The sequence below is a fragment of the Drosophila suzukii genome, chromosome 2L (assembly GCF_043229965.1).
Source record: "Drosophila suzukii chromosome 2L, CBGP_Dsuzu_IsoJpt1.0, whole genome shotgun sequence".
NCBI classification, from domain to species: Eukaryota; Metazoa; Arthropoda; class Insecta; order Diptera; family Drosophilidae; genus Drosophila; species Drosophila suzukii.
Window position 1 is genome coordinate 878,087 of NC_092080.1, and position 17,280 is coordinate 895,366.

At 45.0% G+C, this 17,280-nt stretch overlaps 1 protein-coding gene across 5 annotated transcripts; it reads left to right on the forward strand.

The window, feature by feature from the left end:
* Positions 1–2,706: 2,706 nt before the first annotated feature.
* On the forward strand, positions 2,707–15,864 carry GABA-B-R3 (gamma-aminobutyric acid type B receptor subunit 3). 5 transcript variants are annotated; one of them, XM_017089643.4, is made up of 12 exons: positions 2,709–2,824; positions 5,251–5,411; positions 5,689–6,704; positions 7,694–7,837; positions 8,258–8,533; positions 9,167–9,418; positions 10,211–10,570; positions 10,904–11,205; positions 11,528–11,666; positions 12,579–12,854; positions 13,596–13,914; positions 14,075–15,864. In XM_017089643.4, exons 3-12 carry the CDS (start codon positions 6,069–6,071, stop codon positions 15,313–15,315), a joined length of 3,945 nt encoding a protein of 1,314 aa, XP_016945132.2. In that variant the 5' UTR covers positions 2,709–2,824; positions 5,251–5,411; positions 5,689–6,068; the 3' UTR covers positions 15,316–15,864. The 5 variants fall into 5 exon arrangements, with proteins under 5 accessions (XP_016945133.2, XP_016945136.2, XP_016945132.2 ...); XM_017089645.4 differs by having other exon boundaries at positions 5,737–6,704; XM_017089644.4 differs by lacking the exon at positions 5,251–5,411 and having other exon boundaries at positions 2,707–2,824.
* The last annotated feature ends 1,416 nt before the right edge of the window (positions 15,865–17,280 follow it).

Sequence of the window (17,280 nt, forward strand, 5' to 3'; positions counted from 1 at the left end):
GGTAGCTAAACAAGTCACAAAAGTGCAAATTTGGGCCGCAAAGTATGCAGCACTAAATTACGCATACGCCATGTGCTGCCACAGCAGCCGTAGAAGTGGCAGTGAGACCGGAACGTGTAAACTGTTTCGACTCGGCCTGCCGGAAAGTTGAGGTCCTGATGTCCTGATGCCAGAAACAAGGGGAAAGCTACCAATTTGCCAAGTGTCCGCAAACAAAGCGAGACACACAAACCAAACGAGACAAACGAGCGAACAACAAATAGTTGTCAACACGACGGTCAGTCAATGCGAACAGGGACTACTCTTTAGGCAAATAGAGATGTGGCTTAAGCGGGGTTATTTTTTGAGGGCTTAAAGTTTTTAAAAATGGTGTCTAAAAGTATGCAACAATATATTTTGTGTACAAAAATTGAATGGATTCACTCCGAGAGACTAAGCTATTTTTTCCTTGCATACTTTTAATAACTTGTATAATTATTTTAAAACCAACCAAACTCAAGAACTTTAACTTAGAATCACTCATAAAGGTGCCTGAAAGTATGGAACAATGTATTTAGAGTCCGATAGTCCAATAACTTTATTCCGAAAAAGTAAGATGTTCTTTTCCCGCATACTTTTAGACACTTAGCAGTTGTTTCTAAGCCATCTATACATGGCTTAATCTTTATTAGATTTGTACAACACAACTTAAACTACTTTCGAAACCCCTCGAAGAAAGCAAGTATTATTTCATTCTGTTGCCTCCTCTTCCTGTGTCACTGCACAAACATTTGTTATTATAATACAACGTAGGTGTCTGTGTCCAATCTTCAAGTCGTATTCCAAGCACCCGCCTGAGAAAAGTTCCTCCGACAACTTGAAGTGGCATTGTAAAAAGTTTCCCAGCCAGCTCATTTAAAATGCAAATGGAGGCCGCTTGAACACAGGCAATCGCCATGTCCACCTTTCGAGCCCCTCCCTCGGCGGCAAATTAGTTTGCAAGCAGAGAGAAACATAAACAGAACACGGCCAATATATCGCCCATTTGGGCTATAAATTATCAGGGATATCACTCCTGCAACGGGTCTTTCGTGCCGGGAGTCATATTCGGGATTTATTTCGGCCTGCTCCAGCAGCAGTCGTAGTGCCTATAATCCGCTTTGTGGCCCATCTGAACTTTGGCCTTTCAGCTCTCGCCGCTTTTATACGGAGGACTAAGTGAGGGAAAGTCACCAGTCGCAGCATCGCTAACTTCTTAAGTGCAGTGCAACTTTTTGACACTTGAAATTGAGTTTTGCGGTGTAATTGCATTTTATTTGCCAACTTCAACCGAGGGAACCAAACAAAAGTCGCAATCCAATCCCATTCCCACTCGCAATTCCCATTGCATTGCCATTGTAGCTGGAAGTACGATGCTGTATCTTTCTGTCAACTGGCGCCCGAACAGGAACCGTGGTGGGTAGGTAGCGAAAGAGGTGTCATCAAATTTGCATGGATGGCGCCGAGGTGGCTGGAACTCAAGTCAAGTGGCGATAATCGCAATCTTTGGCTCGCCCGTTGCTTGCGTCACACCCCTTTACAGCCGTACATGGCCCTACACTGTCGGAAAAATCTATAAGTGCTTAAAACTTAATGTTGTACCATTTGTATATAGAAATATTAATCTACAAAATTTGTTCTTCAAAACATGTGATGTTAATTTAATTTCAAGGTAGACAAAGACTTTTATAAATTACCAAAGGTTCCGCTAGGGCGCCATGTGGGATTTTTAAAATAAATTTTTTAAGTTAAAAAGAAAATTTTTTTCTCTGCACAAGAGAATTGAATTGAATGATTCTTGCAAATGGATTGCAGAAGAGTGATGCAGGGGGCCGGGAGTTTGTGCAAACTGCAGTTTGGCAGCTCATAAAATCAACTTTTACCATTTCACTCGCATGCTGCATTCCCGTGAATTTACTGGTGGTTGGGTGGATGTGGGCCAGAAAATTAATTACAATTTTTTGAATGGAGACCATTGAAAGTGGGTGTCTATGGGGGTGGGGTTGGGAGCAGCAATCAAATCAAATTATTTTTCATTGCAGCTCAATAAAGGAAACGAAAACGAAACCGAGCCGAGCAAAAGGCCAGCCGGAGAACGGAAAGGAAAATCAACTCGGGGGTATTATGCAAGCCCAGCCGAGCTGGGGAAAAAGCAGAAAACTTCCGACTGCGCTAGAAATGTTTAACAAATGCCAAGGCGGGCATTTCAATTTCAGACTGTTGGCTGACTGACTCAATGCAGCCATAATTAAGAGTGTCCTCGCTGTCAGTTCGCCATTGTTCTATAGTTTCCTTTTTCCAGCACAGAAGGCAATGCGAATCGACAGCTGTCCTTCCTGCTCGAAATCTTCTGGCAGCGAGATAAATGAATTTTTCATTAAAACAGTTGCAAATTATTTAGTTTCATGTTGGGCATTAATTTACATAATTTAAAGTTAAACTTTCCGCGCTCAGTTTTCAATTGCCACAGCTTGTTGCTTGTGCCTCTGTGCCTGCCCCCAACTCCGAATTGGTTTTTCATGAATGAAATTTTGGCGCGCTTTTCCCCGCGCAGGCGCCCTGAAAATCGGAGAGGAGAGAAAAGCCGGTTGAAAGCGGATGATGGAAGTTGAAAGCCCAGCCTCCTTGGAGGATGCGAGGTCCTTTCAATCTGCGATTGTCAGACAAAAGCAGCGGGACTTTGACGGCGGCCAACAGTTGCGGTCTGGAGCTCGTCGGTTGCAAGTCGCAATCTCCAAGAAAACCCCGCATAAATAGGCCCTCGATAAATCTAAGCCTCCTTCTTCGTCGTGTGTGAGACTGCAAAGTAAATAAAATAAGGCAAATTAAATTATGGCTAGAATGTGTATGAAATGCCAATAAATTGTCATTTGTGTGTCAGTGCTAGATTGTGAGTGCGTCGTATACGCAATATTTATGAATGCAATTTCCTACGAGTGAGCAGGGACAATACACTCGTGAGCCCAGCTTATCGAGCACACTGGCTAAGTGAACCCAAAAAGCGGATCTGCATTGTCTGCGGTAATCCCTGTGGAAATCCCCGGAGCGATTTTCCCACACCCACACAGCCTGCAGCCGAGTATTGGCTGCATAACAAATCGCATCAGCCATTCTGACATCGCATCTCGGATGGCATCTCCGCATCTCCGCATCTGTGGATCTCTGAATGGCCAAAGTGCTCAGTGCTGCTTTCATTCTCGTTTTTTGCCACCAGTTCGCCAGCAGTTGCAGTTCGCATTTCACAGTTTGCACACGACGAGCAGCGAAATATGGAATCTGAATCACAAATGCAGCCAGCATTTTGCATAATTTATGTCAAGCATGAAAATAACAACTAAAGCGGGCGATGGCCAGAGGGGTGGGGTGGGCGGGGGTGGCGCTAAGGGGGCCCACACACATGGCCATAAATAAGTGCAGGTTTAAATACCACGGCAACAATTGTGAAATATGGCAGAATAATAGAAAGGACCAAAGCAGAGCAGCAGCTAAATATTCATATACTCAAATGTACACTGCACTGGGAAAAAGTTCGGAAAGGAAGGCTTAGCCAGTCTTTTTTAGATTTGCAAAGAAAATTTTTAATCAGTGTAATAATATTTTAATTTTTTATATCATCTACAACATCACTTTCTACTTAAGAAGTCGTTGAAATTTTTTGAAGTTTTCCACAGCAATAATTGTTTAAAAATTCATTGTGTTACACCTGGATGATAGTTTGTGATTTAACAACATTTTAATCCTACCTGAGCTACTTATCATATTCCCTCTTACAACCGAAAACTAAAGCTATTGAGTAGGTATCTCCCTTTTTAAAATAAAAACTCATTGACCTATTAAATATAGTGCTCTTCAAAATACAGTTGGTGAACTGCATACCTTTCAAATATAAATTCTCCTTCATTAATCAATCGCAGATATTTCAATTTTGTTCAAGTGCTTTTCCCATCCCCATTTTTTCGTAAACAAAGCCAATGCTCTAAATTAAACTCTGTTTGAAATGCGAACGCATTAAATTAAAGTCATTCCAGCTTATATACTTATGCATACTTCACTGCGCACTGCTGCACTCCACTTTTGATAATTTTATTTTCAAACTGAGCTGTCAATATTGATAAAAGGATAAGCTAGCTTAAATTAAATAACTATTCATGTTGTTCTAGAGAATATAAAATTAATACCGAATTGAATTAAAGCCAATGCTTTATTGCCTTTAACACCTTGCAGTTTGTCAATTTTGGCAATTACATTTTCGGGCTGAGCTGCCAAAATTAATTCAAATACGGCAGACAACTAGTTTAATCGATAGTATAATCCAAACAGTTTGTGCAACTTGTTGTGGGGTCTTAAGTTTCATAACTAGTTGCCAAGTTGTGGAGAGAATTTCCATATTATTCTTCGATCTGAGGTATTGAAGTGAACAAAGTTGGTTAGTTTTTCTTTTCGCCAGTGCATGCACAAATATGAGTTGTTAGTTACACGAGTAGCCCAGTGCAAGGGGGGTTGGCAGAGGGCAAATGTCAACTGTAGGCGGTGCACCCAGGGGTTAAGGAGTGCCGGCGAGGGGTTAAGTGGGGCTGGAGCCCCCTTCGGGGCACGCCACTGTGCTCTGTGCTGAGGACAAAACAAAGCGGGGGCCTCACAACGAAATGGGCCAAAAAGTTATTTTAAGCGAACAGCGAAAAGCGTGCTACGAGCAAAGAAAGAAAGCGCGAAAGAAAGCGTCCATAAAGTGGGCTTAGTGGGCGGTGGAAAGCGGTTGGAGGGCGGGTGGAAAAGCGGGAAAGCGGCAAAGGGACTGCAAGTTGGTAATCTCGAAACAATTATGCATACGCGCGCATACAGAGAGAAACGTTCACCGAAATCTGTGGCGCGTGAGACTCGACTCGACTCGACAAAAAGTAGCCCAAAAGCCCGCAATGAAAGCGCAAAATGTTTGGCCATTAGCATAAAAAGTAATGGCCAAGTGGCAGCCACACAACAACATCAACTAGGGGTCAGGGAAAAGGAAAGTGAGGAGCAGAAGTGTGTCCATTTCATCGAAGACTTCGTCTTAATCCTTTTCAACTGGCAAATTGGCGTGAAAATGCCTTTTGGGGCTCCCCAGGCATTTTGATTCGATTTTTCCGTGACCATTCACTTTCACATGGAGAAAAATCAATGCTTTCACAAAGTCAGATTTTTCTACGTTCTCCTTACATTTCTTGATCTGTTTGTTCATTTAAAAAATCACAGAATAATGCAAATGCTGCTGCTTAGAATACAAAATATAAAATACAAAGTGCAACACCCCAAAAATAATTGACTTAATTTAATGTGCTAAATGTGATAGTGATTTAAAAATGATATATAACTCAATAGTTTCTATATAACTTTAACTTGGATTTTAATACAAGGTACTTAGACTGTGCATAGCTCGACATAAACTAAAATATAAGATTATCCCATGATTAAGGCCTTAAGATACTTGGCTATTAATCGTTTTTTTAACTGATTGGATTTATTTTAGAAAGTCTTGGCGACCTAACCCTTAATTTATAAATAAATATAAAATGTTATTGGGCTAAGAACCCTTTTTTTAAGTTAATTAGTTAAAATATAACTAAGTGTTATTAAGTGTTATTTAGTTACTGACTTTTACCATGTTTGACTACCTAAAATAACATTTTGTAGTGTAATTTCTTCCCGTGTCACCCAATCCCGTCAATCGGACCCATCCAGAATCTCCTCAGCCTTGCATACTTTTATGGTCGAGTGCCTGGCAGAGTGAGTGTGTGAAAAGCGGCAGAGCAAAAAGATACAAAATGCGAGGAGCAAAAGTGAGGCCAATAAAAAGGCGATAAAATTGACGCCGATACAGGAGGAGGGAGCAGCCGCAGGAGGAGCAGCAGGAAGAGCCCCTTGTCGGAAGAGAAACGATAAGCGTATCCTGTCGGCAGAGTGCATAAAAAGGCGATATATATTCCGGTGTCCTGTGTTTGTTGCTGCAGCCTCTGATAGCCAGCGATTCAAATGCCTTGGTGATTAATGGGCCATTGGCCATTGCCGACGGGATGCGCATAATTCAGCCTGGCCAGAGGACCAGATACGGCCAATGGCCGGCCGTGGGACTACGTTTACTCCTAGCCCTCGCCTGGACGACGGCGGCTGCGGCGGCCATGGAGTCCTCGGCCGAGCTCCAGGCCCTGGGCTACGAGGCAATTAGGCCAGGTGCTGCTGCCTCAATTAGCACATTCACATCCACATTCTCAGCCTCATCCAGTTTGCCACCCGGAGAATCGACATCAACATCGACTGTAACTGCCGGGGGCATTTCGATTCCCCCGCGGTCCGACTGGAAGTACAAACGGACGAAAGTCAAACGCCGTCAGCAGCGCCTCAATTCACACAGCAATCTGCCTGGGAGCACCAATGCCTCCCACTCGCACCACATCCTCAGCCTGCCGCCCAGGCAGCGCTACCTGAAGGTCAACCAGGTGTTCGAGGACGAGCGCCGCATGTCGCCGGCCGAAATGCAGCGCAATCATGGCAAAATCGTGCTGCTCGGACTCTTTGAGCTCTCCACGTCGCGGGGACCACGTCCGGATGGCCTGAGCGAACTGGGAGCCGCCACCATGGCCGTGGAGCACATCAACCGCAAGCGCCTGCTGCCCGGTTACACCTTGGAGCTGGTGACCAACGACACTCAGGTGGGTAAATAGTCGAGTCTGTCTCTCCGCCCCACGGTGGGCGCCACTTCTAGGCGACGGCGGCGGAGACGGTTGTTCCATTACGAAATTGAATTTTCATTTAGTAGCGCGTGCAACATTAAAACTTAATAAGAAAATCTGCAGCAACAAGAACAGAACGGTGCCGAGGAGCAGCTGCGGTTGCGGCCCTAAAAGAGGGGCAAATATGTCATCAACGTTCCGTCCTGGGCGCTTTTATTGCGATGAGTCGTTGCCGCTTTTGATGGGGCACGCAAATGTACGAAAACACAGACACTGACGAAAATTGAAAGCTTGTTATTTAAGAAAGCTATTATTATGATTATGATTTTGAAAGGTCAAACCATTAAAACCAATTGAACACGAAAAAAATCTGTACTTTTTTTTGAAACAAAGCAACAAATTGTTCAAATGAGGAATGTCATACCTCGTTAAGTTCGTATTAAAATTTCCTATTGTTCGACACTCAAATCTAAGAATTTTATTTTTTGATGATTTTTGAAAAAAATTGTGATGTTACCCCTTATGAAAAATCCTAAAATTGGCGTTTTTCAAAATCTACCAAAAAGAGATGTGGATCGTTAGCTTTGGTTACTAGGAGCATAAAACTGTTGTACCACTATCTATGGCACCCATTTAAAAAAAAAATTGTCACCCGTTATGAACAAGTGAAAAATGTGTATCGTTAGCATAGGACAATCCTTTTGCTAAGGCTCCCATTTTTTTAAGTGCGGGCATATGCACATCGAGCGAGACAGACAGTCATATCTGGAGCCGCATCTCCGGCTGTGCCTCTATCAAAGTCGACATTTTAAAAATGTTTATTGCGCCATCTTGCCGTTTTTTTATGGCGGCGAAACGAGTCGGTGAACAACGGCCTTTGCCCCCGTTTATTTGGCCTGCCCTCCATCGCTCATCCTTCTACCCCTCCATTTCTTTCCAATTTTCCCCGCTGCCTTTCCGCCAACCAGTGTGATCCTGGAGTGGGCGTGGATCGCTTCTTCCACGCCATCTACACACAGCCCTCGACCAGGATGGTGATGCTGCTGGGATCGGCCTGCTCGGAGGTCACCGAGAGCCTGGCGAAGGTGGTGCCCTACTGGAACATCGTGCAGGTGAGTCATGGCGTCATCTGCGACTGATTAAAATGCAAATATCCACCTCATTCGGTTCATCCGAGCGTCTCCTCGTAATCGGGCAATTTCTCAAAAATCTAATCAACTCACGTGCGTGGCTCGATTAGCATAAATGCTGCGGAATCCAGATCCAGCCGATTCCAGCACCCCATAAACCTCTTTAGCCATAAACATTTCCCTAGCCCGCAAATTATGAGGTCCACAAATTCACTTAGGGCATTTGCATTTGGCCTTTGAAGTTTCATTTCACTTCGGTTAAGCGTGTGTTAAATGAGTGGGTAAAATGGGGGCAAGCCGGAAAGACACATGACCTGGAGGTCTGGATTCCAAGAAGCATGTTTTGCATTTTAAGCGACCCTGCGGATGCGAAGATAGTCTAACGATTTCCCTCGATGAAAGGTCTCCTTCGGCTCCACATCGCCGGCGCTGAGCGACAGAAGGGAGTTCCCCTACTTCTACAGGACGGTGGCCCCGGATTCCTCGCACAATCCGGCGCGCATCGCCTTCATCCGGAAGTTCGGCTGGGGCACGGTGACCACCTTCTCGCAGAACGAGGAGGTCCATTCGCTGGCGGTGAACAACCTGGTCACCGAGCTGGAGGCGGCCAACATATCCTGTGCTGCCACCATCACCTTTGCGGCCACCGACTTCAAGGAGCAGCTGCTGCTTCTCAGGGTAAGTTTCATAATTGGCACAGGTGCTCCAAAGTATTAGCAATAAGTGGCAGATGTTGCACGATTTTATGACACATTTATCGTTTTTTATTTGGAAAACAAAGCTGAACTTATGCAATTAAGAATGCTCACATGAAAGATATATTAAACTAAAATGTAATTTTCCAAAACTACCAACTGCTTTAAGTACTTTTGTTTATAGAAGAGTTTTAGTGTCTATTTAAAAGCCTATGCAAGATCAATTCTGAAAAAGGAAACCTTGTTTTCACCAAACAAATTTAAATTGCTTATTTCTATTGCTTATTCATTTTAAATTTCATGTTAATGTTGGTTATCATTTTATTGCAAAAATTTATAGTGTTAGATATGCATGAATCCAAGCCCATTTTTACAATCTTTGATTTACAATTATTTTTCCCTTTACTTAACCTACTTCCCTAGTTTTGCTTCAAGTTTTTGGTTTAAGACTCTACTCGCATGGATAAAGGTTTCACCATATAGCCCAGAGCTCCTCTTTCAGCATGATTGTTACCCATTTTTTTCGAGTGTGGGCGGGCGGACAGTGCTAATCGAAGGATGACAAATGACAAAAGGGCAAACGCCCATCCCCTCCGTTCCGTTCGTATCGCCACAGGAGACAGACACGCGCATCATCATCGGGAGCTTCTCGCAGGAACTGGCCCCCCAGATCCTGTGCGAGGCCTACAGGCTTCGGATGTTCGGGGCGGACTACGCCTGGATCCTCCACGAGAGCATGGGCGCCCCCTGGTGGCCGGACCAGCAAACCGCCTGCTCCAACCACGAGCTGCAGCTGGCCGTCGAGAACCTCATCGTGGTGTCCACGCACAACAGCATCGTAGGAAATAACGTCAGCTACAGCGGACTGGTAAGTCTATGGGGTGACACTGAGAGAAAATATATTCGATACTTAACTCCGTGACTAGAATTTTATAGGTTCAAAAACGTAATAAGTTAAAGTAGAGTATAGTAACCGGGTAACTTAATTATGTAAACTGTGGTTTATGATTGAATCCTATGATTGAACCCTAAAGTGCTTCCAAAAAAATAATTTATTGAGAACTTAGTCCTGGACTCTTTGAAATCCAACCATACTTCCCCGATTGCTTAGAACAGTTTTGTAAAAATTATTATCATCATTATTTATTTTGAACTTAATCTGTTAAACAAAACTCGACTAACAACAGGAAAACGAATGAATAATAAATGATTGAACCGAAATACTTTTTTGTATAGAACTGCGTCTGTTTTTCTTTCAATGTTTTTATAAACAGACGACTGTCTTGTTCTCCTCGTTGTCCTGCTCCTTATTCCGTTTCGACCGTCCATTCGGTTGTCGTCGAAAATGAAATGATTTATTTGATTAGACAATCCCGAGGCTGCGATTGCGTTTTGCGATGGTTTCAACGATGGCGATGGTGATTGCCAAGTGGGCCGCCTAAGTCCTGCCTGTCATCGCATTCGCATTCGCCATCGCAGACGCGTTTTTATGGCTCTTTTAGTGCTGGTCATGAAATGGTGGCAACGGTAGTGGGGGAGATCTGGAATCTGGATCTGCAAATCCGAAATGGGTAGCTGGGTGGGGCTGGTGGAGGCAATCTCATTACTGGCGCATTCCTGCGGCATTTGTGGCCTGTTTAATCGCATTTCCACTTCGCAGAACAATCACATGTTCAACTCGCAGCTGCGCAAGCAGTCCGCCCAGTTCCACGGCCAGGATGGCTTTGGTTCCGGCTCCGGCTCCAGGATCAGTATCACGGCACCACAATCGGATTCGCGCCGGCGGAGGCGCAGGGGCGTGGGCGGCAGCGGGGGCCACCTCTTCCCGGAGGCCATATCGCAGTATGCACCGCAGACCTACGACGCCGTGTGGGCCATTGCTCTGGCCTTGAGGGCCGCCGAGGAGCACTGGCGGCGCAACGAGGAGCAGTCGAAGCTGGACGGATTTGATTACACCCGCAGCGACATGGCCTGGGAGTTCCTCCAGCAGATGGGCAAGCTCCACTTCCTGGGAGTATCGGTGAGTAATCAGCCATGCCTTATTAGCGATTTCCAACTACAAAGTTAAGTAAATGATTTGAAGCCTTCCGAAGTTTCATAAAAAATATCTTAATAAAAATTCCTTAATAAAATTAACTACCTAAAATGATGATATAAATGATATGTGATGATATGATGTATTCATTGCAATATGTTGTTTATAATCTCATATTAGATCATTTTCTTGTAGTATAAGGCACTTTGAATTTTTAATATCTACACTTTAGGTACTGGTGTTTTCTGGCTAAGGCTTGAAATAAAATTCTTAATTCTGCGACAGCCCAACTAATTATAATTTTGCCTTTCTTTTTAGGGTCCCGTTTCCTTCAGCGGTCCGGACCGCGTTGGCACCACTGCCTTCTACCAAATCCAGCGCGGTCTGCTGGAGCCGGTGGCCCTCTACTATCCGGCCACGGATGCCCTGGACTTCCGGTGTCCCCGCTGCCGGCCGGTGAAGTGGCACAGCGGGCAGGTGCCCATCGCCAAGCGGGTGTTCAAGCTGCGAGTGGCCACCATCGCGCCCCTGGCCTTCTACACCATCGCCACCCTCTCGAGCGTGGGAATCGCCCTGGCCATCGCCTTCCTCGCCTTCAATCTGCACTTTCGCAAGCTCAAGTAAGGCGGAAGAGGAACATAAATCATTGGCTTACTCTTTTTACGGCCCATATATATTTTGAATATTTTATTTTCCATTAAGCACCCATAAAATATTTAGAGCCTTTTACTTTCCATTCAATCATAAGTTATCTGCTGCTCCTGCTGCCAACCCATTAACTCAAGATGGTTATTTCCTTCTGATAATTTCCGACTTTTAATTGAATTGATTGGCTTACAAGTTTTTCATCGTTACCAATCACTGCTTACTCTGCACTTTTCCTGTGAATGGGTAGAGGCACCTCGACTCATAGCAATGACCGTCTACCTTCTCATTCCACAGGGCAATTAAACTTTCCAGCCCCAAGCTGAGCAACATCACCGCAGTGGGCTGCATCTTTGTGTACGCCACCGTCATCCTTTTGGGCCTGGACCACTCGACGCTGCCCTCGGCGGAGGACTCCTTCGCCACGGTCTGCACGGTGAGTTGTTATCCTTCGGCTCCGAAATCCCCATCCACCTCCACATCCGCCCCGCCATCTTTGTTTGACTTTGACGGGTTTCTTGTGTGTAAGCAAGCATGTGGGGGCCTCATCAAATATGACTTTCAGTTTCAGGCTGGTAACTTCCGAGTCGCGTTTGTGTGTTTGCCTTATTTATGCACTGCGAGAAATATAAGTATGTGGTTATAATGTGATCATCATGCATAACATGATGGGGTGGCGTTTGGTAGATTGATTGACTGGCAAAAGTGCCGATAGCTTTGGTAAACTGTGCGTGTGGCGGCAGCAAGATTGTTTTAATTAGTGTTACATGCAGATGAATTCAACATCGATTATTACCTATTCTAGTAAATATTTAAGGTGTATTTTGAAGTAGCTCGACTGCCCCTGCTGGCTATAAATAGCCGTCGGATTTGGCCGCAAATCTGCTGCTCTTTAAGCCAGAAGCCAAGTCGAGTTTGACGAGCTTTCCATCCAGATCTGCTGTCCTGCTCCTCCAGTTTTCCCCCTTAACAACTGCCTCGAACGCCACTCCTGGGAAATTTACTGGTCGGTGTTGTTTCTGTTTCTGTAACCATTCCTCCTGCTGTTCCGCTTTTCCACTTTCCTGTTTGTTTTGCTATTGTTGCGGTGAGAGGGAGGGAAATGCAAACACATGACACGGAAATTTACAACTTTTGTGATATTCCTTTATTTGCATAAATTTTGAAACGCACAGCAAAGTCTCCACCACTCCCAGGGTTTGTTGTATTCCATTGATGACTTGTTTTCCCCCATTGTTGCCGGCGGCCCTGTTTTCTTTTTGCCTGCCTGACATGACACTTAGTGTGGTGTTACAGTATTACCTCGCGTTGGCTAACCTCCACCTCATCTGCTTCATGTGCTCTGCAGGCCCGTGTCTATCTGCTCTCCGCCGGATTCTCGCTGGCCTTTGGATCGATGTTCGCCAAGACATACAGGGTTCACCGAATCTTCACGAGAACTGGCAGTGTTTTCAAGGACAAGATGCTTCAGGACATCCAGTTGATCCTGCTCGTCGGAGGATTGCTCCTGGTGGATGCACTACTCGTAACCCTTTGGGTGGTCACCGATCCCATGGAGCGGCACCTTCACAACCTGACACTCGAGATCAGCGCCATCGATAGAAGTGTCGTCTACCAGCCGCAGGTAAAATATAAGTATTATTTAAAAATAAACTAATAACCGTTTTCATTAATCTGCACATCTCACTCATGTGAAAAACAGCTAACATTAAATATTAGCATCAAAGCAATTATTTATTCGCCTTAATCGGCTTTTCGTTGGAATGCAGTGTATAGTTTTAGTTCATAAACCAAAATAACAAAAATGCCGCCAATTGAAATTAAAAATTCAAAAGCAGTTATACACGATTTTGTTTTATTTAGTTATCACATAAATAAAGACACAAAAAGTTAAATATTATTTGCCTTGCCAATTATTTATTCAATTAAATTTGTTTCGATTTAAATGCTCGATTTCACAGTGCAAAGGGAGATTCGTGAAACAGTTACTAAAAAACATCTGACAAAAGCTTAATAAAAATTAAATATTTTTCCCAGGCTAATCTTCATTTATTTTATTGACACAACCAATGTAATACTTTTTTAACAAGCGAAAAATAAATATAAATTGTAATTACCCTTATAATGGAGTTCAATCCCCTTATATTTGTTTTAATCTATCCGAAAGTTGTGGATAGTCCGCTAGTCCTTAATCCTAATTTTCAACAAAAAAATTGCAGGATTTTGTCCGAAAAACATGTCCCCATCATGCAAAACGTGATGGGGATCGTTAAACTAGGTTGTATGTTGTCTTGCCTGAAGTAATGTAATATCGCTTTAGAAATATCTAACTTTAACTTTACTTGTATTTTATCATCCCTTTCAGGTTGAGGTATGTCGTTCGCAGCACACGCAAACGTGGCTAAGTGTTCTGTACGCCTACAAGGGTCTCCTCCTCGTGGTGGGTGTCTACATGGCCTGGGAGACGCGCCATGTGAAGATCCCTGCCCTCAACGACTCCCAGTACATCGGTGTGTCCGTCTACAGTGTGGTCATCACCAGCGCCATTGTCGTGGTTCTGGCCAATTTAATTTCGGAGCGAGTCACTCTGGCCTTCATCACCATCACGGCTCTGATTTTAACCAGCACCACAGCCACGCTTTGCCTGCTCTTCATCCCAAAGCTGCACGACATCTGGGCGAGAAGTGAGTATAAGTCGTATATCTACGCAGTAGTATCTTTTGAAAACCCTATTATCAAGTGAATCATTAGTTTGAACCTCATTTATTAAATTCTAAAATAAGTTGTTCATCTATTTCAATAACCATCCATTATTTTCCTTAAACCTCAAACTCTCTCCCCCAGACGACATAATTGACCCGGTTATCCACAGCATGGGTCTGAAGATGGAGTGCAACACACGGCGATTCGTGGTGGATGATCGTCGAGAGCTACAGTACCGTGTAGAGGTGCAAAACAGGGTCTACAAAAAGGAGATCCAGGCTCTGGACGCCGAGATCCGCAAGTTAGAGCGGCTTCTAGAATCGGGACTTACCAACACCTCCACCACGACTTCGTCCTCCACATCGCTACTCACCGGAGGAGGTCACCTGAAGCCGGAACTCACGGTCACCAGTGGGATTTCGCAGACTCCAGCTGCCAGTAAGACCAGAACACCCAGTATCTCGGGCATTCTGCCGAACCTTCTGCTCTCCGTGCTGCCACCGGTGATTCCCCGGGCCAGTTGGCCCTCGGCGGAATACATGCAGATCCCCATGAGGCGATCCGTGACCTTTGCCTCCCAGCCGCAACTGGAGGAGGCCTGCCTGCCGGCCCAGGATTTGATCAACCTTCGGCTTGCCCACCAGCAGGCCACGGAGGCCAAGACGGGCCTGATAAACAGGCTGCGAGGGATATTTTCGAGGACCACTTCGAGCAACAAGGGATCCACGGCCAGTTTGGCGGACCAAAAGGGTCTGAAGGCGGCCTTTAAATCGCATATGGGACTGTTCACCCGCCTGATTCCCTCCTCGCAAACGGCCTCCTGCAATGCCATCTACAATAGTCCCAATCAGGACTCCGTCCCCGTGGAGTCGTCCTCCCACCCGAATGGCAACCACCTGAAGCCCATCCACCGGGGTTCCCTGACCAAGAGCGGCACCCACCTGGATCACCTTACCAAGGATCCGAACTTCCTGCCCATCCCCACCATTTCGGGGGGCGAACAAGCGGTGGACCAGCAGCTGGGCGGCAAGTATGTGAAGCTGATGGAGACCAAGGTGAACTTCCAGTTGCCCAGCAACCGGAGACCCTCGGTGGTGCAGGCGCCTCCCAGTTTGCGGGAGCGGGTGAGGGGCTCCCCGCGCTTTCCCCACCGCATCCTGCCGCCCACCTGTAGTCTGAGTGCCCTGGCCGAATCCGAGGACCGTCCCGGCGACAGCAGCTCCATTTTGGGCAGCTGCAAGTCCATACCTCGCATCTCCCTGCAACAAGCCACCAGCGGGGGCACCTGGAAGTCCATGGAGACGGCAGCCAAGTCGAGGCTTTCCCTCGGCGATTCCCAGGAGGAGGAGCAGCAGCAGACGCCTTCCAATGGCCTGGATTAGATAAGATGCCCTGCCCTTGTCCATCCTCCCAGTCCAAAATCAAGTCCAAGTCCAAGTTTAAGTCCTCGTCAATTAGAAGCGAAACACCAAGCAATTATTTAACCACACGCCCACGAAGTCTGCCCCCAGAAACGCGCGTGTGCAACTGACCAATCATCAGCTTAAAGCAATCAAACGCATTAGGGTAAAACGCTAGATAAGTCACGATAGGACCCCTCCTTCGTCATAGCTAGTCATCTTCCTGAACTTAGCAGAATCAGATACACGGAGAAAAATGAGTCCCTAGAAGTAGAACAAAAATTTACAAATTAAAGTAAGAGTTCGTCTAGATATTCGTGATAAGTTTTCCCTTTTAGTGTCAGCAATGTTTTCTAAAAACAATCATCAGTAATCGCTTGTTGAATGGAACTCCTAGAACATTTACTAACTCAAGATGCCAAATATTTAGATATTTAATATAAATGTATTTTGCTTCTGTTATATATTTTAAGGTCTTGTTTTTTAATTTGTGATAACTTATTTAATATTCTTTTTATTTTGGTGGAGAGATACAATATAATGTCGGCCAGTTCCAGTTCTCCCCCGCCAGTTGTGATTAACCCGCTCCTTAACCTTTGACCCCTTCTCCTTTTAGTCTTAAGTAGCTGCATTAGTGTTTGTTTTCTTGTTGTTGTGCCGCTGCAGGACGGCTGTATCTGCGGTGTATCTACAGTGTATCCAGTGAGCAATACTAAGTATCGTACTTAAAGTTTAGACTTAGCATCCGCATCAGCCGAGAACCAGAATCAGAATGGGAATCATAGTAGAGTAGGGGTAGCAGTCAGTCGTGCAGTATGATTAATCATCGCCGACTAACCATGAATCATGCAGGAGTCCAGAGATGTTGGGGCGAAAGCCAAAACACTTGAGAACTGCTCAAGACTAAGCCGTAAGTTCTAGCATTGTAATCCAATCCAACTCGATTCCACTCCGCAGTCCAACAATCCAAAGTCCAAAGTCCACCTTCCACCCACTCGGATAACTTGAATAAACAGAAAAGTCTAAGCAGAAATGCCAAGCCAGAATAATGATTAATTAATTAAACTTTTTTTATTGAGTGCCGCCCCGGGGGAACCGAAACCGCTGCAGATTCTCGGATACAGATACAAATGTCCGGGCGGGCCAAGAGAAATGACTTTCAACAAAGCCGTGAAATGAGTTGGCCTCCTGCACAATGGCCACCGAAACTAATAGAGTTCGGTGATTAAGTTGACGCTGCAATTTGTTACCATAAATAAATAAATAAATCGGATGACCAAAAACGGCGGGCGGTCGACCTGAGCTCCTTTGCTCCTGCATTTTGCCCCCGTAAATCCCCGAGTTTGGTGGCGTGTGAATTTATCTTTATGCTCGTAAAACAAAAAGCACATGAAACGGAATCGGCCAAATAAACAGTGACGACAAAGGGGACGTGTTTCTAAAGGGACAAGTGCACGGAGAAAAATCTAGTGCACAAGGGTATGTCTAAAAATAGAAAAACATAACTTACACTTCCATTGCTCATTATATTTTTTGGTTTTGAAGACATACCCCTTTTATTAATTTCTGTTTTTTTGTAGGTGAAACTATATTACTGATTTACGCACTTAGTATTTAATTGTGAACTAACTTACCTCCTTGATCTGGTACTATAATTTCTTAAAGCACTTTATTTTAAATTTAATTTTGAACATTTATTTTCTGTGCATAAGAATATAGTGGCTCGGGGATAGATGTGCTGGCGACACTTGCTTCCAGAACGAATGAATACGCCAACATTTTTCATGGCCCCATTCAGTGGCTTCCACTCCACTCCTCACTTTCCATCGCCCCAAACTGACGCATCAGGATTTATCCCCGCGCACTTTGTTGCCACTTGGCTCACGGTTTTTGGTCGTTGTCGATGGTCGGAGGTCAGGGGTCGCAGGTCGCGGGTCGCAGGTCGTG